The sequence below is a fragment of the Bombina bombina genome, chromosome 1, assembly GCF_027579735.1.
Source record: "Bombina bombina isolate aBomBom1 chromosome 1, aBomBom1.pri, whole genome shotgun sequence".
Classification (NCBI taxonomy): domain Eukaryota; kingdom Metazoa; phylum Chordata; class Amphibia; order Anura; family Bombinatoridae; genus Bombina; species Bombina bombina.
In genome coordinates, this window is record NC_069499.1 from 287,686,212 (window position 1) to 287,708,775 (window position 22,564).

General features: G+C 40.3%; 1 protein-coding gene across 1 annotated transcript in view; it reads left to right on the forward strand.

Moving 5' to 3' along the window:
* The window catches only part of CFAP221 (cilia and flagella associated protein 221), a 453,572-nt gene that overhangs the window by 355,859 nt on the left and 75,149 nt on the right, over window positions 1-22,564 (forward strand). The window contains exons 18-19 of the mRNA XM_053698027.1: window positions 20,120-20,227; window positions 20,323-20,505. Coding sequence (XP_053554002.1) covers window positions 20,120-20,227; window positions 20,323-20,505 — 291 coding nt within the window. The remainder of the gene's footprint in view (window positions 1-20,119; window positions 20,228-20,322; window positions 20,506-22,564) is intronic.

Sequence of the window (22,564 nt, forward strand, 5' to 3'; positions counted from 1 at the left end):
GAAGGTAACAGCCACAGTAGAGCTGTGGCAGTTGTTATGACTGGTTTTAAAAACGTTTTTGTCATTTATTATTCCGTTTTTGGTATTAAGGGGTTAATCATCCATTTGCAAGTGGGTGCAATGCTCTGCTAACTTGTTACATACACTGTAAAAATTTCGTTAGTGTAACTGCCTTTTTTCACTGTTATTTCAAATTTTGTCAAAATTTGTTTTTCTTAAAGGCACAGTAACGTTTTTTTATATTGCTTGTTAACTTGGTTTAAAGTGTTTTCCAAGCTTGCTAGTCTCATTGCTAGTCTGTACAAACATGTCTGACACAGAGGAAACTACTTGTTCATTATGTTTAAAAGCCATGGTGGAGCCCCATAGGAGAATGTGTACTAAATGTATTGATTTCACCTTAAACAGTAAAGATCAGTCTTTATCTATAAAAGAATTGTCACCAGAGGGTTCGGTGGAGGGGGAAGTTATGCCGACTAACTCTTCCCACGTGTCGGACCCTTTGCCTCCCGCTCAAGGGACTCACACTAATATGGCGCCAAGTACATCTGGGACGCCCATAGAGATTACTTTGCAGGACATGGCTGCAATCATGAATAAAACCCTGTCAGAGGTATTAGCCAGATTGCCTGAATTAAGAGGCAAGCGCGATAGCTCTGGGGTTAGACGAGATACAGAGCGCGTAGATGCTGTAAGAGCCATGTCCGATACTGCGTCACAATATGCAGAACCTGAGGACGGAGAGCTTCAGTCTGTGGGTGACATCTCTGACTCAGGGAAACCTGATTCAGAGATTTCTAATTTTAAATTTAAGCTTGAGAACCTCCGTGTATTGCTTGGGGAGGTATTAGCTGCTCTGAATGACTGTGACACAATTGCAGTGCCAGAGAAATTGTGTAGACTGGATAAATACTATGCAGTGCCGGTGTGTACTGATGTTTTTCCAATACCTAAAAGGTTTACAGAAATTATTAGTAAGGAGTGGGATAGACCCGGTGTGCCTTTTTCCCCACCTCCTATATTTAGAAAAATGTTTCCAATAGACGCCACTACACGGGACTTATGGCAGACGGTCCCTAAGGTGGAGGGAGCAGTTCCTATTTTAGCAAAGCGTACCACTATCCCGGTTGAGGACAGTTGTGCTTTTTCAGATCCAATGGATAAAAAATTAGAGGGTTACCTTAAGAAAATGTTTATTCAACAAGGTTTTATCTTACATTGCGCCTGTCACTGCTGCGGCGGCGTTCTGGTTTGAGGCCCTGGAAGAGGCCATCCATACAGCTCCATTGACTGAAATCATTGACAAGCTTAGAACACTTAAGCTAGCTAACTCATTTGTTTCTGATGTCATTGTTCATTTGACTAAACTAACGGCTAAGAATTCCGGATTCGCCATCCAGGCGCGTAGGGCGCTATGGCTTAAATCCTGGTCAGCTGACGTGACTTCAAAGTCTAAATTACTCAACATTCCTTTCAAGGGGCAGACCTTATTCGGGCCTGGTTTGAAAGAAATCATTGCTGACATTACTGGAGGTAAGGGTCATACCCTTCCTCAGGACAGGGCCAAATCAAGGGCCAAACAGTCTAATTTTCGTGCCTTTCGAAATTTCAAGGCAGGTGCAGCATCAACTTCCTCTGCTTCAAAACAAGAGGGAACTTTTGCTCAATCCAAGCAGGCCTGGAAATCTAACCAATCCTGGAACAAGGGCAAGCAGGCCAGAAAGCCTGCTGCTGCTGCCTCCAAGACAGCATGAAGGAACGGCCCCCTATCCGGCAACGGATCTAGTAGGGGGCAGACTTTCTCTCTTCGCCCAAGCGTGGGCACGAGATGTTCAGGATCCCTGGGCGTTGGAGATCATATCTCAGGGATATCTTCTGGACTTCAAAGCTTCTCCTCCACAAGGGAGATTTCACCTTTCAAGATTATCTGCAAACCAGATAAAGAAAGAGGCATTCCTACGCTGCGTGCAAGACCTCCTTGTAATGGGAGTGATCCATCCAGTTCCGCAGACGGAACAAGGACAGGGTTTTTATTCAAATCTGTTTGTGGTTCCCAAAAAAGAGGGAACCTTCAGACCAATTTTGGATCTAAAGATCTTAAACAAATTCCTCAGAGTTCCATCATTCAAGATGGAAACTATTCGAACCATCTTACCCATGATCCAAGAGGGTCAGTACATGACCACAGTGGACTTAAAGGATGCCTACCTTCACATTCCGATTCACAAGAATCATCATCGGTTCCTGAGGTTTACCTTTCTAGACAGGCATTACCAATTTGTAGCTCTTCCATTCGGGTTGGCTACAGCCCCAAGAATTTTTACAAAGGTTCTGGGCTCACTTCTGGCGGTTCTAAGACCGCGAGGCATAGCGGTGGCTCCTTATCTAGACGACATCCTGATACAGGCGTCAAGCTTTCAAATTGCCAAGTCTCATACAGAGATAGTTCTGGCATTTCTGAGGTCGCATGGGTGGAAAGTGAACGAAGAAAAGAGTTCTCTATCTCCTCTCACAAGGGTTTCCTTCCTAGGGACCCTTATAGATTCTGTAGAAATGAAAATTTACCTGACGGAGTCCAGGTTATCAAAACTTCTAAATGCTTGCCGTGTTCTTCACTCCATTCCGCGCCCCACGGTGGCTCAGTGCATGGAAGTAATCGGCTTAATGGTAGCGGCGATGGACATAGTGCCATTTGCGCGCCTGCATCTCAGACCGCTGCAATTATGCATGCTCAGTCAGTGGAATGGGGATTACACAGATTTGTCCCCTCTACTAAATCTGGATCAGGAAACCAGAGATTCTCTTCTCTGGTGGTTATCTCGGGCCCATCTGTCCAAGGGTATGACCTTTCGCAGACCAGATTGGACAATTGTAACAACAGATGCCAGCCTTCTAGGTTGGGGTGCAGTCTGGAACTCACTGAAAACTCCTCCCAATAAATATTCTGGAGTTAAGAGCAATACTCAATGCTCTTCTAGCTTGGCCTCAGTTAGCAACACTGAGGTTCATCAGATTTCAGTCGGACAACATCACGACTGTGGCTTACATCAACCATCAAGGGGGAACCAGGAGTTCCCTAGCGATGTCAGAAGTCTCCAAGATAATTCGCTGGGCAGAGACTCACTCTTGCCACCTATCAGCGATCCATATCCCGGGCGTAGAGAACTGGGAGGCGGATTTTCTAAGTCGTCAGACTTTTCATCCGGGGGAGTGGGAACTCCATCCGGAGGTGTTTGCTCAATTGGTCCATCGTTGGGGCAAACCAGAACTGGATCTCATGGTGTCTCGCCAGAACGCCAAGCTTCCTTGTTACGGATCCAGGTCCAGGGACCCAGAAGCGACACTGATAGATGCTCTAGCAGCTCCTTGGTTCTTCAACCTGACTTATGTGTTTCCACCGTTTCCTCTGCTCCCTCGACTGATTGCCAAAATCAGACAGGAGAGAGCATCAGTGATTCTGATAGCGCCTGCATGGCCACGCAGGACCTGGTATGCAGATCTGGTGGACATGTCATACTTTCCACAGTGGAATCTGCCTCTGAGACAAGACCTTTTAATACAAGGTCCTTTCAATCATCCGAAACTAATTTTTTTGAGACTGAATGCATGGAGATTGAACGCTTGATCCTATCAAAGCGTGGCTTCTCCGAGTCAGTCATTGATACCTTAATACAGGCACGAAAGGCTGTCAGCAGGAAAATCTACCACAAGATATGGCGTAAATATCTTCATTGGTGTGATTCCAAGAATTACTCATGGAGTAGGGTTAGGATTCCTAGGATATTGTCCTTCCTCCAAGAGGGTTTGGACAAAGGATTATCAGCTAGTTCATTAAAGGGACAGATTTCTGCTCTGTCTATTCTTTTACACAAGCGTCTGGCAGAAGTTCCAGACGTCCAGGCATTTTGTCAGGCTTTAGTTAGAATTAAGCCTGTGTTTAATCCTGTTGCTCCTCCATGGAGCCTAAACTTGGTTCTTAAAGTTCTCCAAGGGGTTCCGTTTGAACCCCTTCATTCTATTGACATCAAACTTCTATCATGGAAAGTTCTGTTTCTGATGGCTATTTCCTCAGCTCGAAGAGTCTCTGAGTTATCTGCCTTACATTGTGATTCTCCTTATCTGATCTTTCATTCAGATAAAGTAGTTCTGCCTACAAAACCTGGGTTTTTACCCAAGGTGGTTTCTAACAAGAATATCAATCAAGAGATTGTTGTTCCATCATTGTGTCCTAATCCTTCTTCGAAGAAGGAACGTCTTTTGCATAATCTAGATGTAGTGCGTGCCTTGAAGTTTTACTTACAAGCTACTAAAGATTTTCGTCAAACATCTAACCTGTTTGTTGTTTACTCTGGACAGAGGAGAGGTCAAAAGGCCTCAGCAACCTCTCTTTCTTTTTGGCTTCGGAGTATAATCCGTTAAGCCTATGAGACTGCTGGACAGCAGCCCCCTGAAAGGATTACAGCTCATTCTACTAGAGCTGTGGCTTCCACCTGGGCCTTTAAAAATGAGGCTTCTGTTGAACAGATTTGCAAGGCTGCGACTTGGTCTTCGCTTCATACCTTTTCAAAATTTTACAAATTTGATACTTTTGCTTCTTCGGAGGCTGTTTTTGGGAGAAAGGTTCTACAGGCAGTGGTTCCTTCCGTTTAAGTTCCTGCCTTGTCCCTCGCATCATCCGTGTACTTTAGCTTTGGTATTGGTATCCCACAAGTAATGGATGATCCTTGGACTGGATACACTTAACAAGAGAAAACATCATTTATGCTTACCTGATAAATTTATTTCTCTTGTAGTGTATCCAGTCCACGGCCCGCCCTGTCCTTTTAAGGCAGGTCTAAATTTTAATTAACCTACAGTCACCACTGCACCCTATGGTTTCTCCTTTCTCGGCTTGTTTCGGTCGAATGACTGGATATGGCAGTGAGGGGAGGAGCTATATAGCAGCTCTGCTGTGGGTGATCCTCTTGCAACTTCCTGTTGGGAAGGAGAATATCCCACAAGTAATGGATGATCCGTGGACTGGATACACTACAAGAGAAATAAATTTATCAGGTAAGCATAAATTATGTTTTTGTCGAAAAGTGGGAGATATTTATTTTACACCAACCTCAACAGGTTCAAAACTTAATAATGTACCCATTTGAAAACTCAGAGTATGTGTTGATTGCTGTTGTATATACTAGTTTACAATATTATTTATTATTATCTCAGCAGTAACCTCCAAATATGTTGATACGTCTCAGGAGTGTCCTCCAATGTGTTACATATCGTAATTATGAATATTAATAATTAATAGCATGATAAAACTATTGTCAGCGATATTAACAATTAATATAGCAGAACTTTTTCAATACACTTCAGTGAGATCTTTGTAGTGTAATCCAAAATATCACTATAGAGATATCTATACATTTGACGACAATAAATATTATTATAAATTAATATTTAAACCTTTCTTCTGATTAGTTATCTTTACAGACACTTTGAATTATATTTATGTAAAAACTAGATTGTGAATTATATATGCTTATTCTGTTACAGTTTTCTATATAAAACAGCTCATAAAATATATCTCAAAAAAATTAACCTTACTTACAATGAATCCCTTATTAAAATATCACAAATGAGAATACCAGAACAGTCTATAATTATCCTGTAATATTTACTCCAATACCAAAATATGAACTGCTAACTTAACAGTGCTTAGTTAACAATATACAGTTGCAAGAAAAAGTATGTGAACCCTTTGGAATGATATGGATTTCTGCACAAATTGGTCATAAAATGTGATCTGATCATCATCTAAGTCACAACAATAGACTATCACAGTCTGCTTAAACTAATAACACACAAAGAATGAAATGTTGCCATGTTTTTATTGAACACACCATGTAAACATTCACAGTGCAGGTGGAAAAAGTATGTGAAACACTTGGATTTAATAACTGGTTGAACCTCCTTTGGCAGCAATAACTTCAACCAAACGTTTCCTGTAGTTGCAGATCAGACGTGCACAACGGTCAGGAGTAATTCTTGACCATTCCTCTTTACAGAACTGTTTCAGTTCAGCAATATTCTTGGGATGTCTGGTGTGAATCGCTTTCTTGAGGTCATGCCACAGCATCTCAATCGGGTTGAGGTCAGGACTCTGACTGGGCCACTTCAGAAGGCGTATTTTCTTCTGTTTAAGCCATTCTGTTGTTGATTTACTTCTATGCTCTGGGTCATTGTCCTGTTGCAACACCCATCTTCTGTTGAGCTTCAGCTGGTAGACGGATGGCCTTAAGTTCTCCTGCAAAATGTCTTGATAAACTTGGGAATTCATTTTTCCTTCGATGATAGCAATCCGTCCAGGCCCTGACGCAGCAAAGCAGCCCCAAACCATGATGCCCCCACCACCATACTTCACAGTTGGGATGAGGTTTTGATGTTGGTGTGCTGTGTCTCTTTTTCGCCACACATAGTGTTGTGTGTTTCTTCCAAACAACTCAACTTTGGTTTCATCTGTCCACAGAATATTTTGCCAGTACTGCTGTGCAACATCCAGGTGCTCTTGTGCAAACTGTAAACGTGCAGTAATGTTTTGTTTGGACAGCAGTGGCTTCCTCTGTGGTATCCTCCCATGAAATCAATTCTTGTTTAGTGTTTTACGTATTGTAGATTCGCTAACAGGGATGTTAGCATTTGCCAGTGACTTTTGTAAGTCTTTAGCTGACACTCTAGGATTCTTCTTCACCTCATTGAGCAGTCTGCGCTGTGCTCTTGCAGTCATCTTTACAGGACGGCCACTTCTAGGGAGAGTAGCAGCAGTGCTGAACTTTCTCCATTTATAGACAGTTTGTCTTACCGTGGACTGATGAACAGCAAGGCTTTTGGAGATACTTTTATAACCCTTTCCAGCTTTATGCAAGTCAACAATTCTTAATCGTAGGTCTTCTGAGAGCTCTTTGTGCGAGGCATCATTCACATCAGGCAATGCTTCTTGTGAAAAGCAAACCCAGAACTGGTGTGTGTTTTTTATAGGGCAGGGCAGCTGTAACCAACACCTCCAATCTCATCTCATTGATTGGACTCCAGTTGGCTGACATCTCACTCCAATTAGCTCTTGGAGATGTCATTAGTCTAGGGGTTCACATACTTTTTCCACCTGCACTGTGAATGTTTACATGGTGTGTTCAATAAAAACATGGCAACATTTCATTCTTTGTGTGTTATTAGTTTAAGCAGACTGTGATTGTCTATTGTTGTGACTTAGATGATGATCAGATCACATTTTATGACCAATTTGTGCAAAACTCCATATCATTCCAAAGGGTTCACATACTTTTTCTGGCAACTTTAACAAGATGCTTCACACAAATCTTACTAAATCTCAGTAAATCTAAGAGAACTTTCAGAAAAGTATAATTAAACTATTTAGCCCACAAATGGTTCTATATAACTTTAAATAAACCACCAGAAATTGTATATTATTAATACAACAGCCAATTTATATGCCAATTAATCTGGCCTAAATATGCCAATATTAATATTTAACACCAGTATACTTACTACCCCTGGTCTAATTAATATTAAATATAAGAATACATTTCCTTTTAACTCACAGCTACAATTTAACTATAGTTTTAGAATACCTTATTTTAAAACATTAAAAATATAGAGCAACTGTATACATCACCAAATAACCGTATGATAATTCAGCTTTTTCCAATATTCCTGTTCACAGTCATATAAGGAGGTATATGCAATTCTGGAAATAAAAATGTTTAGGCCCAATGTTGCTTTCTGTAATCCAAGGCAGCAGGATAAGTCAGTGACCCAAATTCAGCAGCATGTACCTTTTTACTCCTGTGCATCAGACTTTTATCAAGTGATTAAAGCCTACCTCTTTTTCTAATTATTGGTGAAATTTTCTTAATGCCCTCAACCGAAAATTGTCCCTATAAGCCCCTCGAAGCTGAACATCTCATTGGCCCGGGGAAATGTATGTCTTTTAACAGCCAACCCCTCCTGGCTGCAATACCATTTCTTAACCATTAGGCGGCAGCAGACATAGACAAACTATTTCATTATCAATACTGCTACAGAAAATACAGATATTCTTATATATTTTTAAATGTATATTTAATATACTCACTATTTCCTGATATTAATTCATTCATCTAGTCTATATATATGGGACTATCTGATACTACTGAAGAGGTTTGTAGCAATATCAAACACAAGTATATTCCACTTCATTATGGCACTTAAAAGGATTTTTAATACTTTCAGCATGAATTTAATTAGTATTTTAGTTCATATCTTGATATAATGTTTCAACCTTTTCCAGTTATCATCTTAATATCACATACATACCTTGTAAATAGCAGTCTGATGTAATTTCATATAGCTATATTTACATTTGATTTTTATTCCATATTAATATAAATACAGCATATTCCATATCCAGTATATCTCTTGCTGAGTGTATAAACACATATGATATAATTTACAGCACCAATTACACATGCACTTTTCATATGTCTGAAATTAAAGACGCAGTGTTATTATTCTGAGATAAGTTGGTTACACATTTTTAAATACGTGGTTATTTATTTAACACAGCAGACACTATCTAATATAGTATATTTTTAGTTCAATACATTTATAGATATGTATAGATGTTATTAATACCATCTGAGTATCTTAAATTATTATGAAGATTAGGCACAAAGCATATCTTCCAGACTCATATGTTTGTATATAATATGTGTTTTATAACTATGTGAATTGAAACACAATTCATTTCATATGACTCATAGCCTTCAAATATGTTGATCTCTGAAGTCACAATACACATTCTCGTCTGGGAAAATTGCTAGTTCAAAGAGGATCTAGTGAATATCATGTTGATTTTCACATGTATCTGTTAACTTACAATATCCTGAGATTCTGATCATATCTTCCACTAAAACACAGAATCTTGTCACCATCACCCCAGGAGTCTGTGCTGAACTAACAAGACAAATGTTCTCTTTTTAACTCTTAAATGACTACGGTAGTGAGGGTGGTGTTGTGGGGGGGGGTCTGCTGTAGTTATAGCCAAAATCAATTCATATCAGGTAGATATTAGCTCAATGGAATTATTAAATTATGTGATACATGCACAGTTTATTCAATGTCACTCAGCAATACCTCGACATTTCCCAATTGAGAGGGGAATGGTGTTTTGACTTCTAAAAACAGTCTGTAAAAGATATTGGCCGACATTTAAGAAGCAAACCTGTCCACCCGGTATCACGGCCAGCAAGCAGAAATACGCTGCCCGCATTTATTATTGCACCAGCAGCTGCTGGTTCAATGCCGCCCCTTGCTAGCATGCGGCCAATCACATGCCAGCAGAGGCTGTCAATCACCCCGGTCAGTCTTGTCCGGGGTGATTTTAGTCCGCCAACTGAGATCTGCGAGCCTGCACCGAAGCTAAATAAATATATGGTCATAAATCGGAAGGGAAAGATCCTAGGGGAAGGAGGAGGCTTATGAAAACTAGTATATCTAGAAGACTTCCCAGCTGGGGATATAATAGAAAAACAATCATCCGTAAAAAATAAAATGTATTGGTATGCATTAAAAGCAATAACAGGGCAAACAGGTTCAGGCTTCAAAGAGCCCGCCAGTGTTAACTGTTCTACGCCTTAATTATTTGTTTTATTTGTAACTCGCTTGTTTTATGTGTAAAATAATGTTATGGGGTTCATCGTTGTGATTGAAACGCATGTGATAGTTATTTGTTTGACAAAGAGTCTTTTGAAATTATTTTATCCTGCAATACTGTTTAAGGAGAGCAATAAAAATTCTGTTTTACTTGTTTGTTTTTGGGATGGTGGAATTGTACGAGGGTTTGTTTTATTTAAAATAGGAGAAAAATAAAGGACACGTTATTTATAAGCAAAAAACCTCATGGGTACTAGCAAGCTTTTAACACTTGTGGGTGATATAAACACTGTATAAACTATTGTAACCCATATTGATGTAACCTCATAATGGTATAATTTTGTACTTGCTGTCAAGATGTCTTTCAATAAAAATTGTTTTGAGAAAAAAAAAAAATATTTGGGGTTTTTAGACATGCCAGTTTTTTATTGAGTCTATAAAGTGGAGTGGTAGTTAGAGCTCGCATGTTAACTTCGCTAGACAGAGGTTTTTTGCACGTGTCAGGTAGCGTGCATATTACAAGTTGAAAGTAAACAAACTTCAATGGAGCTTGAAAAGGGGAAAAAAAAACAGATCGCGTTTAACCAAGTGCATAAACCCAACATGAAATGGGAATATTTCACATTCCAAAACTCTTCACATAGAGGAATGTTATATTTATTCATAAATATATATTTCTGTATGTGTATATATATATATATATATATATATATATATATATATATACACACACACATATATATATATATATACAGTTGTATGCAAAAGTTTAGGCACCCCTGACAATTTCCATGATTTTCATTTATAAATAATTGAGTATTTGGATCAGCAATTTAATTTTGATCTATCAAATAACTGAAGGACACAGTAATATTTCAGTAGTGAAATGAGGTTTATTGGATTAACAGAAAATGTGCAATATGCATCCAAACGAAATTAGACAGGTGCACAAATTTGGGCACCCTTGTCATTTTGTTGATTTGAATACCTGTAACTACCTAGCACTGATTAATTAGAACACACAATTGGTTTGGTGAGCCCATTAAACCTTGAACTTCATAGACAGGTGCATCCAATCATGAGAAAAGGTATTTAAGGTGGCCAATTGCAAGTTGTTGTTTTCTTTGACTCTCCTCTGAATAGTGGCTACATGAGGGCCTCAAAACAACTCTCAAATGACCTGAAAACAAAGATTGTTCAACATTATGGTTTAGGGGAAGGCTACAAAAAGCTATCACAGAGATTTAAGCTGTCAATGTCCACTGTGAGGAACATAATGAGGAAATGGAAGACCACAGGCACAGTTCTTGTTAAGGCCAGAATTGGCAGGCCAAGTAAAATATCGGACAGGCAAAGGATGGTAAGAACAGTCAAAAACAGCCCACAGACCACCTCCAAAGACCTACAACATCATCTTGCTGCAGATGGTGTTACTGTGCATCATTCAACAATTCAGCGCACTTTGCACAAGGAGAAGCTGTATGGGAGAGTGATGCGGAAGAAGTCTTTTCCGCACACACGCCACAAACAGAGTCGCTTGAGGTATGCAAACGCACATTTGGACAAGCCAGCTTGATATTGGAAGAAGGTTCTGTGGACTGATGAAACAAAGATTGATATTTGGTCATACCAAGGAGCGTTATGCATGGAGGCAAAAGAACACAGCGTTCCAAGACAAACACTTGCTACCCACAGAAAAATTTGGTGGATGTTCCATCTTGCTGTGAGGCTGTGTGGCTGTGTGGCCAGTGCCGGTACTGGGAATCTTGTTATAGTTGAGGGTTGCGTGGATTCCCCTCAATATCATTAGATACTTGAGAATAATGTTGAGGAATCAGTCACAAAGTTGAAGTTACGCCGGGGCTGGATATTTCAACAAGACAACGACCCAAAACACTGTTCAAAATCTTCTCTGGCATTTATGCAGAGGAACAAGTACAATGTTCTGGAATGGCCATCCCAGTCCCCAGACCTGAATATCATTGAAAATCTGTGGGGTGATTTGAAGCGGGCTGCCCATGCTCGTCAACCATCAAACCTAACTGAACTAGAGATGTTTTGCAAGGAGGAATGGTCCAAAATACCTTCATCCAGAATCCAGACACTCATTACAGGCTACAGGAAGCGTCTAGAGGCTGTTATTTCTGCCAAAGGAGGCTCTACTAAATATTGATGCAATATTTCTGTTGGGGTGCCCAAATTTATGCACCTGTCTAATTTCGTTTTGATGCATGTTGCACATTTTCTGTTAATCCAATAAACCTCATTTCACTACTGAAATATTACTGTGTCCTTCAGTTATTTGATAGATCAAAATGAAATTGCTGATCCAAACACCCAATTATTTATAAATGAAAATCATGGGGATTGTCAGGGGGTGCCTAAACTTTTGCATACGATTGTGTGTGTGTGTGTGTGTGTGTATATATATATATATATATATATATATATATATATATATATATATATATATATATATATACTGTATATACACACAATTATTACAAATCAAGGGAAAACAGCACTATCACTCTTATACTAAATTAAAAGAAAATATAGTTCACAAAAAGGGATAAAAATATATCTGTAATGTGTCCCAAAAGGTATTAACATATGTAAGCAGGTGTTCCCCTTACCAGAAATTACCTCAATCTAATGAGGTAAGTTGCCGCATCTGTGGGGGGAAAGAGACCTCCAATGTGTAATTCCTTCCGTATGGGTTTGTGGCAATATCGTGCATCCACCTCCTGGAGTCTGTAGAAACTTCTAAATATATATGTCCACCTCCTGAAGTATAGGAACTTCTGATATCCACTTTTTCCTCTTTTTTGAGTAAGGATTGCTCATGTGTGTATAAATAGAGAGGAAAAAGAGCCAGATAGTGTTATACTGATTCCTTTAATGCTTAAAACACACAAACAAGTAGAAAAGTGTGCACTCACATTTAAAGACCTCAAGACACTATCAGGGATATATTAAAATATCAGTATTACACTATCTGGCTCTTTTTCCTCTCTCTATTTATACACACCTGAGCAATCCTTACTCACAAAGAGGAACAAGTGGATATCAGAAGTTCCTATACTCCAGGAGGTGGACATATATATTAAGATCTTTCTACAGACTCCAGGAGGTGGATGCACGATATTGCCACAAACCCATACGGAAGGAATTACACATTGGAGGTCTCCCTCCCCCCACAGATGCGGCAACTTAACTCATTAGATTAAGGTAATTTCTGGTAAGGGGAACACCTGCTTACAGGATAGTTCGTCGTTTAAGGAGCCCATGGATAAAAAGTTGGAAAACATGTTAAAGGGACACTAAACCCCAATTTTTTTTTCATGATTCAGATAGAGCATGCAATTTTAAGCAACTTTCTAATTTACTCCTATTACCATTTTTTCTTTGTTCTCTTACTATCTTTATTTAAAAAATAATGCATCTAAGTTTTTTTTTGTTCAAAACGATGGACGGCAGTTTTCTATTGGTGGATTAATTTATCCATCAATCAGCAAGGACAACCCAGGTTGTTCACCAAAAATGGGCCGGCATCTAAACTTACATTCTTGCATTTCAAATAAAGATACCAAGAGAATGAAAAAAATTAGAAAGTTGCTTAAAATGTCATGCTCTATCTGAATCACGAAAGAAAACATTTGGGCTCAGTGTCCCTTTAAGGAAGATGTTTCAACACACGGGGGTTTGTTTCTCAGCTGGCACTGGCCGTAGCCGCGGTTTACGGATCTGCGACATATTGGTGTGTATCCCTGTGTGAAACGGCCGACGGGGAGACTTCCATCGACGAGATACAGAATAAGATTAAGGCGGTGAAGGTCGCCAATTCTTTCATCTGTGATGCTAATATGCAAATTATTTCCCTGAACGCTAAGGTGTCAGGTTTTTCCGTTTTAGCTCGCAGGGCTCTGTGGCTAAAATCTTGGTCTGGAGGCTGTTGTCCCTGCCTTTTCAAGGAAAGATTCTGTTCGGTCCAGGATTGGATTGGATCCATGGTTACGGGAGGCAAGGGAGCTCTACTACCGCAGGATAAGAAGGCTAAGCCTAAAGAATCTACCTTTCGTGCGGACAAGGCCCAGCGCCAGCAGCCCGCCGCGAAAGTGGACCAGTCCAAGGGAACTTGGAAGCCGGCTCATTATTGGAACAAGTCTAAGCAGAGCAAGAAGCCCGCTGAGACAAAATCGGCATGAAGGGGCGGCCCCCAACCGGTCTCTGGACCAAGTAGGGGGCAGATTATATCTCTTCTCAGAAGCCTGTTTACAGGACGTTCAGGACCCTTGGGTTCTGGAGGTTGTCGCCCAGGGTTACAGGATAGGGTTCAGATCCCATCTGCCCATTGGCAGATTCCTCCTTTCAAACCTGTCTTCAAGACCAGAAAAGAGAGAGGCCTTTCTAGAGTGTGTGAGGGATCTCTCCTCTCTCTGCGTTGTCGTACCAGTACCCCAAGCAGAAAGGAGTCTAGGGTACTATTCAAATCTTTGTGGTTCCAAAGAAGGAGGGCACGTTCAGCCCGATTCTGGACCTAAAGTGTTTAAACAAGTTTCTGAATGTTCCATCGTTCAAAATGGAAATGATCAGATCTGTTCTACCCCTAGTTCAAGAGGGACCGTTCATGACAACTATAGACTTGGACGCTTACCTTCATGTGCCAATTCACAGGGACTACTTCAAGTTCCTAAGATTTGCGTTTCTGGACTGACACTTTCAGTTTGTGGCTCTCCCCTTTGGTCTGGTGACGGCCCGAGAGTCTTCATGAAGGTTCTGGGGGCGCTATCTGCAGTGGCCAGAGGCATTGCTGTGGTGCCCTATCTGGATGACATCCTAGTCCAGGCGCCGTCGCTCAGTCTCACAGAGGATCATTCGAGGGCTCTTCTTCTTTTGCTCCAATCTCATGGTTGGAAGATCAACTCAGGAAAGAGTTCCCTGGTTCCCAGCAACAGGGTGGAGTTCCTGGGCACGATAATAGACTCTATGTCCATGAAAATATTTCTCACAGACCATCAACGCAGGTAGATTGCGTCCTATTGTCTGGCCCTTCAGTCCTCCTCAAGCCCCTCGGTGGCTCAGTGTATGGAGGTGATCGGACTCATGGTTTCAAGCATAGACGTCATTCCGTTCGCCAGGTTCCATCACAGACCTCTTCAATTGTGCATGTTGAGACAGTGGAACGGCGATCATTCAGATCTATCTCAGCAGATATCCATGAATGCTCGGACTCGGATCTCCCTCTCTTGGTGGACCCGTCCGGAGCAACTGTCCATGGGGACATCCTTCTTGAGACCGTCCTGGGAGATTGTGACTATGGACGCGAGTCTGGCAGGATGGGGAGCTGTTTGGGGTGCAGGGTGGCACAAGAAAAATGGACCAGGGAGGAGTCTCTCCTTCCGATAAATATTCTGGAACTCTGAGCAATCTACAATGCTCTGATGGCATGGCCTCCTCTGGAGTCGTTCAGCTTCATCAGATTCCAGACCGACAAAATAACCTCGGTGGCTTACATCAACCATCAGGGAGTACGAGGAGCTCCCTAGCCATGAGGGAGGCTGATCGCTCTCAGCGATTCACATTCCAGGTGTGGACAACTGGGAAGCAGATTTTCTCAGCAGGCAATCCATCCATCCGGGGAAATGGTCTCTTCACCCTGAAGTGTTTGCAGAGATTTGTCTCAGATGGGGATCGTCTGAGATAGATCTCATGGCGTCCTGACTCAATTGCAAGCTACCTCAATACGGGTCGAGGTCCAGGGATCCCCAGGCAGAGCTGATAGATGCCATGGCGGTGCCTTGGGGGTTCAACCTAGCTTACATTTTTCCACCGTTATCACTTCTTCTTCGTGTAGTGGCAGGGATCAAACAGAAACAAGCTTCGGCCAATCTGATTCCTCCATCGTGGCTGCGGAGGACGTGGTTTGCTGATCTGGTGGGGATGTCATCCTCTCTGCCGTGGAGGTTACCCTGTCGCAGGGATCTGTTGCAACAGGGTCCTTTTCAAAATCAAAATCTCGATTCTCTGAGGCTGACTGCATGGAGATTGAACGCCTAGTCTTGGCCAAGAGAGGCTTTTCTGAAAATGTGATTGATACGCTAATTCAGGCATGGAAGCCAGTCACTCGTCGCATCTACCATAAGGTGTGGAGGACTTACTTGTCCTGGTGTGAGAAGCATGGATATCCTTGGCATAAGGTGAAGGTATCCAGGATTCTGTCCTTTCTCTAATAAACAGCCTGTGAAGGGCTGAGAAACGCGTTGCATTGTTTTTAATAAAAATTATGTTTTTATGATACACTTGCTGTTCTGGGACTGTTTTAATCGTTTGGTTTGGAGAGCGTCGCTGTGAATACCTGTGTGCAGTCTACTGGGCGACTGAGAGGTCCCAGCTTGCTGATACTGCACCTAGAGGTGCGCTACATTCTGTCTCACTACATTGCGTGCTGACTACTTGATCGGATACCTGGGACACTGGCACACAGTGAGCTGGGCCACTGCTTTTGATCCTGTATGCTCCACCTGCACCATTGGGTGCTTTATCTTTGTGAGTACCTTTCATATGACTATGATTAACCCTTTGTATAGACGTTACTAGGCCATATTGGCGCATCTGTGTTTTTCTTTCCATCTGTTCTTCGCACCAGTTTGGGGTTTCTTCCCAAGGTGGTGTCTGACCGTAACATCAATCAGGAAGTAATTGTTCCTTCCTTGTGTCCTAACCCTTCTTCTTCTAAGGAGAGGTTACTTCATAATCTGGATGTGGTTTGTGCCTTAAAGTTCTATGTTCAGCCTACGAAAGATTTCAGACAGTCTACGTCTCTTTTTGTGGTGTATTCCGGTAAGCGCAAGGGGCACAGGGCCTCTTCTACTTCTTTGTCCTTTTGGTTGCGGAGCTTGATTCGCTTGGCCTATGAGATAGGGACATAAGCTTCCTCAGAGGATCACGGCTCATTCAACTAGAGCTGTGGTTTCGTCTTGGGCCTTCAAGAATGAGGCCTCTATGGAGCAGATTTGTAAGGTGGCTTCCTGGTCCTCCTTACACACTTTTACAAAGCTTTACAAATTTGACGTTTTTGCTTCTGCGAAAGCTGTTTTTGGGAGAAAGATTTTTTTTTTTTACAGGCTGTGGTGCCCTCAGAATAGGGTCTGCCTTTATACCCTCCCGGTTTCATTCAGTGTCCTCTAAGCTTGGCTATATTTTTCCCAAAGTAATGAATGAAGCCGTGGACTCTCCTCCCTTTTAGATGGAAAACATAAATTATTATGCTTACCTGATAATTTTATTTCCATCGAGGGTAGGAAAGTCCACGGCTCCCGTCCGTATCTCCACTGTGTCATACGTAAACTTGTAATACACAGTTGTACACTTTTATTACACATTTTTATTTTGAATAGAACACTGTATATAGTTATAAACTTATTAATAATATAAACGTATTATCTTACCTAAAAGTACCCACCAATCGGCAAGCGCCACCCAGGGTGCTGAACCAAAAATGGGCCTGCTCCTAAGCTGAGGTTCGTTCTTTTTCAAATAAAGATAGCAAGAGAACGAAGAAAATAGATAATAAGATAAAATTAAAAAGTTGCTTAAAATAGCATGCTCTTTCTGAATCGTGAAAGAAAAAAAAATTGAGTTTAGTATACCTTTAATCTACATGATAGGGAGGGACAATCCAGAGAATAACAAAGAGAGCTGCAAATGATGAATGTCAAGTTACAGTGAACAAAAACCAATCAATAGCATAATTAAGGTTGTGTTTCACAAAACTTTGCTTGCTTTTCAGAGGACCTAATTAATTGTATGTTTGCCTATACTATTTGGGGGGTTTGAGCACAGAGCCTCTTGGAAAACTGTACCCTTATAAGAAAACACACAGTTGCATCCACATATTGTGGTGTTTGAGAATGAATGAAAAGTACCAGTTATAAAGATGTGTATAGCTCCTCCAACAATCTGTTTTCACCAGGACTAGGAGTTATGGGAAAAGTTGTGGAATTTGACACACAGACACAGCAATATTTGTTGTTTTAAATAAGACTATTATTTGCATTTTAGAACACACAAAAAACAAAGACACAGGCAGGGGAAAATAGTAATTTGTTTTTGTATTTTTATTTAAAAAATATTAATTAAAAAGTTGGATATATATATATATATATATATATATATATATATATATATATATATATATATATATATATAAAATATAAAGTCCAATAATATGCACTCACTGGATTTAAACACAGCACATTTTATTCAGTTGTGACGTTTCGGGGCATTCACCCCTTCCTCAGAGTGAATGCCCCGAAACGTCACAACTGAATAAAGTGTGCTGTGTTTAAATCCAGTGAGTGCATATTATTGGACTTTATCTATGGTTTATGCACCCTGGTCTGGAGATTTCTAGCGAGTGGGAGTGCGCTATTCTAGTCGATATATATATAATATAATATATGTGTGTGTATGTATGTATGATTGTATGTGTGTATATATATATATATATATATATATACTGTATGTATGATTGTGCATATATATATATATATATATATATATATTTCTAAAAAAGAGCACTCTTACCATAGTAGCAACTGCCAGGGTGCCAGCGGTTGAATATAACAGGTAGAGGACGGCACTCACTGGTCTTTTTAAGGTGTACTTTTATTAGAAAAACCGTGACGTTTCGAGGACACACTCCCCTTCCTCAGACAAGGAGGAAGGGGGAGTGTGTCCCTGAAACGTCACGCTTTTTCTAATAAAAGTACACTTTAAAAAGACCAGTGAGTGCCGCCCTCTACCTGTATGTATATATATATATATATATATATATATATATATATACACTGCAGTATTGCTTATATCACAATTTTGGCTATTTGGAGTGATATCACTGGATCACTATTGAGACATACAGTGTTATTTCTTTCCTAAGATATGGTGAGTCCACAGTGTCCTCAATTACTGTTGGGAATATCACTCCTGGCCAGCAGGAGGAGGCAATGAGCACCACAGCAAAACTGTTAAATATCACTCCCCTTCCCACAATCCCCAGTCATTCTCTTTGCCTTCGGTGCAAGGAGGAGGTGAAGTTTTGGTGTCTAAATAAGATTTGCTGGATGTTGTGCGTGCTCTTAAATTCTATTTGCAGACGACTAAAGATTTTCGCCAGTCTTCTTCATTGTTTGTTTGTTTTTCTGGGAAATGTAAAGGTCAGAAAGCTACTGCTACTTCTTTTTCTCTCTGGTTGAGAAGTATTATTCGTTTGGCGTATGAGACTGCTGGACAGCTGCCTCCTGAGAGAATCATGGCTCACTCCACTAGGGTGTCTCTCTTCTTTTTGGGCTTTCTAAAATGAAGCTTCTGTGAAACATATTTGCAAGGCTGCAACTTGGTCCTCTCTGCATACTTTTTCCAAATGTGATACATTTCATACTTTTGCGTCGGCTGAGGCTTCTTTTGGGAGAAAGGTTCTTCAAGCAGTGGTGCCTTCTGTTTAGGTCCACCTGTCTTGTCCCTCCCTAGTCCTCCGTGTCCTTTACCTTGGGTATTGGTTCCCAACAGTAATTGAGGACGCTGTGGACTCACCATATCTTAGGAAAGAAAACAAAATGTATGCTTACCTGATAAATTTCTTTCTTTCTGGATATGGTGAGTCCACGACCCAGCCCTGTATTTTAAAGACAGTTTTGTTGTTTTTTTACTAAACTTCAGGCACCTCTACACCTTGTGTTATTCCTTTTCTCCATTTTCCTTCGGTCTAATGACTGGGGATTGTGGGAAGGGGAGTGATATTTAACAGCTTTTCTGTGGTTCTCTTTGCCTCCTCCTGCTGGCCAGGAGTGATATTCTCAAGAGTAATTGATAACACCGTGGACTCACCATATCCGGAAAGAAAGAAATTTATCAGGTAAGCATAAATTTAGTTTTTTTTTCAACAATGGCTTAGAACTGTTTAGTCAATGAGGGTTGAAGCCTTGATAAATAGAACCCTATGTATGGATCAGAAGGGTCATTTAATGCAGATGTTGAACCACTATCAGGACACCACTATAGATTTAAATTGCATTAATTAATTTTGAGAATACCATTTGGTAATAATGCCATAACATTCTTCCTAGGTGAATATGTGTCATATGAATGTGGGTGTATTTTAAACTGGTTTTAAAGTTTATTAAATTTGTATTACACATTTATTTCTATTGTAAGCAGAATTTTGTGCAATATTCTTGACACATTTTTTATTTTATTTTAGAGAATATATCTTATATAATATAATTTAAATTTATTATCTGTATTAGTTTTGTTTTATTCCAGTTTTTAGGCTTTTAGCACAATTTGAACCAGTGACATATTTCCCCTTTATATCAATAAAGTACTCTGATATGACTGATGTGTCATTTACCGACTATTTTAGGTTCCCCAACACTTCGAACTAATGGGATATCAGCCAATCAGTGTGCATGAAGCATCTCACAGTTATAAGCCTCGAGAGCTGGTGAGATCCCTGAAGAGTGGAGCAGAGGTAAATGTGACAACGTGTGATCATATTGAACAAATTCATAGCATATAATTTCTCTATCAGTGATAAAATCAAGATTGCTGTTTTTGTTTTTGAAGGATGAGCTTGTGTCTGCAAATGTGGCACCAAATGCATCTTCCCAGACAGATTCCCTAGGATCCACTCATCAACACAGCTTTCAGACCTTACAGGATGGAGAGGAACCCGGATTAAGTATTCTTAAATTTACACCCCCAGAACAGCTGCTGACCCCTCCAGATTACCATCCCTTGCATGTTTTTGTAAGTTGTTTAGATAAACTATTTATTTATTTTTTTAACCTTAACAACCTGTAGACAACTATAGGAGAGATGTTTTGCATATGGATATTTATTTCATAAAATGATTAGAATCTACAAACCATCACATGTGGGATTAAAATCCAGTCCATGAGACTGTTATTTTATATTTACTGGTGTAAATGTTACTGCTCAGCAGTGCCAAAGCCATTTTCTCAAGCAGGGAAGGAGCTTCCAGGGGGTGAGGTCATTATTTGAACCCCCTTATTTGCTGGGCTTAATTCAATTCTGCTTCAATAAAATGTGCTAAAAACTGGAAACTCTGTGATAGTAATTCCACAGATAACCTATAGGAGGCGCTAATCAATAAATATTGTGGGTTACCCAAGTGTAAATATACATTTATAAAAACCCCAAAAATTTAAAAAAAAATTGTGGAGATAGCAAAAGAAAATACAAGAATGATTAAAAGAATTATTATAATCAACAGATGAATGTATATATGTATATACACACGTGGCACTGGGTAGTAGCCAATATGAACGGTGTAAGTAGACAGTCCCACAAAAGTCCGTAAAGAAAGAAGGCAACTCTCGGTCTTCACTTCACAAGTGATGCAACTTCTGAGATGGAAAACTGTAATCAAAACAAAAACAGAGGCGCCACATGTGTAGGTCAATGGAAACCACAAAAGCCAAACTGGACAAGATACAGGGTACTCACAAACGTGAAGGCACTCTCTTGTGCCTATTAGAGGCAGGCTGGTATTCAATCAGCAAACCAGCTGGCTGTATATAGGAATCCCGTCGTGGTGTCTTGTAGCAGTGGATCTCCTGGGCGGCAACCCTTGCCTAGATAGCTTCAGTTTTATGTGATTGGGCTAGATTCATAGCAGTCAGGATGCAAAGGAGTCTTGTTGTTTATTTTTTTTTTTTCTAGACGATCGCCAGTGGCCGTTCTTTCATTATTTATTTTGCCACGGGCGATCGTCTAGAAAAAAAAAATAAACAACGACTCCTTTGCATCCTGACTGCTATGAATCTAGCCCAATCACATAAAACTGAAGCTATCTAGGCAAGGGTTGCCGCCCAGGAGATCCACTGCTACAAGACACCACGACAGGGATTCCTATATACAGACAGCTGGTTTGCTGATTGAATACCAGCCTGCCTCTAATAGGCACAAGAGAGTGCCTTCACGTTTGTGAGTACCCTGTATCTTGTCCAGTTTGGCTTTTGTGGTTTCCATTGACCTACACATGTGGCGCCTCTGTTTTTGTTTTGATTACAGTTTTCCATTTCAATAAAATGTGTCAGTGATTAAAGTGATAGTACAAAATTATTGTTAACCTTAAACGTTTACATTTTTAAATACTTATTTTCCTTTGAACTCATTTGCCTCTTCTGTGGCTGCTTTTGGTAGGAAAGTAAAAACAAACAGATAACTAATAGCGCCACACATAAACATATAAAAAATTACAATAAAGTACTGTGCATAAACCACTAAAGGGATAAATCATAAGGTAGTCTGTAAATAAAAAGTACGCAAAAACGATGTCTGCAATAATGGCATGTTGTTGTAAACAGGGCTGCTTCCTCCTCTATAGGGATCTTGTATAAACGAGACCAAAAAGCTGAGAAAACAAAAAGCGAGAACAGGGCGCCCCAATGGTGTGATATCTTCACAGTAGAAATCAATTTAAGTAACTTTAAGAAACATACTCACAATTTGAGCAGCACTAAACAAGTGCCACACAGGCAGGCTGGACAGTTAGAAGTCGCCCAGCAGACTTGTACTCCACGGCAAGGATTTCCCAGTATGGTGCAGGAAATATGCAGAGACAGGTAATGTGTAGGTAGCCCAAAACCAATCAGTGCAGAGGGATCAGCAGCTCAAAAAGTACGATGATAAAAACAGGTATATTTAATAAAAAACAGTAAAATCAATACAATAAAAAGTCTCAACGCGTTTCTCGGATTTACCGTTTGGTAAGAAAGGTCTGCAGGCCACAGTGTCTGTTTAGCACCTTTACCTGTCTTAATTGTTTTTCCTACCCTGTTTC